The following is a 2910-nucleotide window of genomic DNA, read 5'->3' on the forward strand; positions in this document are numbered from 1 at the left end:
ATTACCGACTTGGTGGACATGAGTTTGAGCAAGCTCTGGGAGTTGGTGATGGACAGAGAAGCCTGGCGTGCTGCAGTCCATGGGTCGCAAAGAGTTGGACACAACTGAGCGACTTAACTGAATTAAGAGATTTCCCTTTTCCTTTGAATTGCCATAGCACCTTTGTCCAAAATAATTGGCTGTGTCTGGATTTGTTTCTGGGTCCTTTCTTCTGATCCATTCATTTATATGTCTCATCATTTAGCCAGTAATTGCACAGTTTTAATTGCTATGGATTTATGATGTCTTAAAATCAGGTAGTTTAAGTCTTCCAATTTTATTCGTTTTCAAAATTGCTTTCACTATTATAAAATTTATAAGGAAATGAGAACAATTCTACAGTCAGAAGAGTAAGCTGGAATTTGGATTAGAATTTCATCAAATCTTTCGCTCAATTTGGGAGGAACTGACTTCTTAACTTGGGCTTCCCTGGTGGCTCAGTGGTAAAGAATCTGCCTGCCAATGCAGGAGAGGCAGGTTTGGTCCCTGGGTCTAGAAGATCCCTTGGGGAAGAAAATGGCAACCTACTCCAGTATTCTTGCCTGGGAAATCCCATGGACAGAGGAGCCTCGCAGACTACAGTCCATGGGGTGGAAAAAGAGTTGGACATGACTTAGTGTCTAAACAACATCACTGACTTCTTAGTCATTCCTGCTGTTTATGGACATGGTATATAATATGTAATGTAATATATAAACTTATTTGGGTCATTTTTAATTCTTTTTGTGTAGCCACTTTGCTTCTTATATATTTTTTGGTTTTTTAAAACCCACTTGGTGATTTTCTTTCTTTCTTTTTTTTTTTTTTTGATGGGCGACAACTTTATACTCCTAGCTATCACTAACTGTACTGTTAGAGATACGGAATTGTAGAAGACCAGACAGCAGACACAGGAAAATATCAATCTTCGTTATTTTGCCCATTTTTCATTATGTGTACACATCAGGTTCTTCACATGAAAATGAATAGAATATTCAGAAACTTGTAGACATTTGGTATCAAGGTAGGAAAGTTTGAGTTGATTAAAATTTTGAGATTTGGTAATGGTGTGAAAATATTTTCTTTACATTTACTTCATATATCCAGTATAACTTATATACAGAATGAACCAACCATATAATATAAACCCTATTTACATAGAGTTTTGGTTTAAAACATATATAAATAAGAGCTCTATTATTTTCTTTCTGTACCATAGTATTATCTTTCTACTAGGTAACTACATTTATTGGATAGTTACAAATTAAGTGTGCTTTGGTATATTGTTTTTGAAAGTGTCATATTCTAGTGTTTTGCATGGCGTTAGTATCTGGCAAAATACAAACATGCTCAGGAGGAAATTACAGGTCTTGTTTTGAAATGGATTCGTAGATTTACCAAGTGTAATGTGTTTAAACTTTCCATTATCCCAGTAAAATAATGTTTTTTTTCTTAATTGTAACAGACATCAGACACCCTGAAGAGCTTTCTCTATTGAAAAAACCCAGAGATCCAACAAAGAAAAAAAAGAAAAAGCTAGATGACCAATCTGAAGATGAGGCACTTGAACTAGAGGGGCCTCTTATCACTCCTGGATCAGGTGAGTCTTTGACTAAGTATGGGTATGCCTCTGTGAGTGTGTGTGTATTTGAAATATAGTTGATTTACAATATTGTGTTAGCTTCAGGTATTGCAGCACAGTGATTCATTTATACACACATGTGTAGAATATATAGATCAGATCAGATCAGTTGCTCAGTCGTGTCCAACTCTTTGCGACCCCATGAATCACAGCACGCCAGGCCTCCCTGTCCATCACCAACTCCAGAGTTCACGAGACTCACATCCATCGAGTCAGTGATGCCATCCAGCCATCTCATCCTCTGTCGTCCCCTTCTCCTCCTGCCCCCAATCCCTCCCAGCATCAGAGTCTTTTCCAATGAGTCAACTCTTCGCATGAGGTGGCCAAAGTACTGCAGTTTCAGCTTTAGCATCATTCCTTCCAAAGAAATCCCAGGGCTGATCTCCTTCAGAATGGATGGGTTGGATCTCCTTGCAGTCCAAGGGACTCTCAAGAGTCTTCTCCAACACCACAGTTCAGAAGCATCAATTCTTCGGCATTCAGCCTTCTTCACAGTCCAATTCTCACATCCATACATGACCACAGGAAAAACCATAGCCTTGATTAGGCGAACCTTTGTTGGCAAAGTAATGTCTCTGCTTTTGAATATGCTGTCTAGGTTGGTCATAACTTTCCTTCCAAGGAGTAAGCGTCTTTTAATTTCATGGCTGCAATCACCATCTGCAGTGATTTTGGAGCCCCCAAAAATAAAGTCTGACACTGTTTCCCCATCTATTTCCCATGAAGTGATGGGACCCGATGCCATGATCTTCGTATTCTAAATGTTGAGCTTTAAGCCAACTTTTTCACTCTCCACTTTCACTTTCATCAAGAGGCTTTTTAGTTCCTCTTCACTTTCTGCCATAAAGGTGGTGTCATCTGCATATCTCAGGTTATTGATATTTCTCCTGGCAGTCTTGATTCCAGCTTGTGCTTCTTCCAGCCCAGTGTTTCTCGTGATGGACTCTGCATATAAGTTAAATAAGCAGGGTGATAATATACAGCCTTGATGTACTCCTTTTCCTATTTGGAACCAGTCTGTTGTTCCATGTCCAGTTCTAACTGTTGCTCCCTGACCTGCATACAGATTTCTCAAGAGGCAGATCAAGTGGTCTGCTATTCCCATCTCTTTCAGAATTTTCCATATTTTATTGTGATACACACAGTCAAACACTTTGGCATAGGCAATAAAGCAGAAATAGATGTTTTTCTGGAACTCTCTTGCTTTTTCCATGATCCAGCAGATGTTGGCAATTTGATCTCTGGTTCCT

The 2910-nt window shown here is 39.1% G+C and overlaps 1 protein-coding gene across 7 annotated transcripts in view; it reads left to right on the forward strand.

Annotated features, from left to right (window-relative positions):
- FERMT2 (fermitin family member 2) overlaps nucleotides 1–2910 on the forward strand; it is a 77302-nt gene that overhangs the window by 41984 nt on the left and 32408 nt on the right. For all 7 annotated transcript variants that reach the window (XM_010847739.1, XM_010847740.1, XM_010847741.1 and 4 more), the window contains one exon: nucleotides 1484–1618. In XM_010847739.1, coding sequence (XP_010846041.1) covers nucleotides 1484–1618 — 135 coding nt within the window. The remainder of the gene's footprint in view (nucleotides 1–1483; nucleotides 1619–2910) is intronic.

This window comes from Bison bison, unplaced genomic scaffold (assembly GCF_000754665.1).
Source record: "Bison bison bison isolate TAMUID 2011002044 unplaced genomic scaffold, Bison_UMD1.0 scf7180017864254, whole genome shotgun sequence".
Classification (NCBI taxonomy): Eukaryota; Metazoa; Chordata; class Mammalia; order Artiodactyla; family Bovidae; genus Bison; species Bison bison.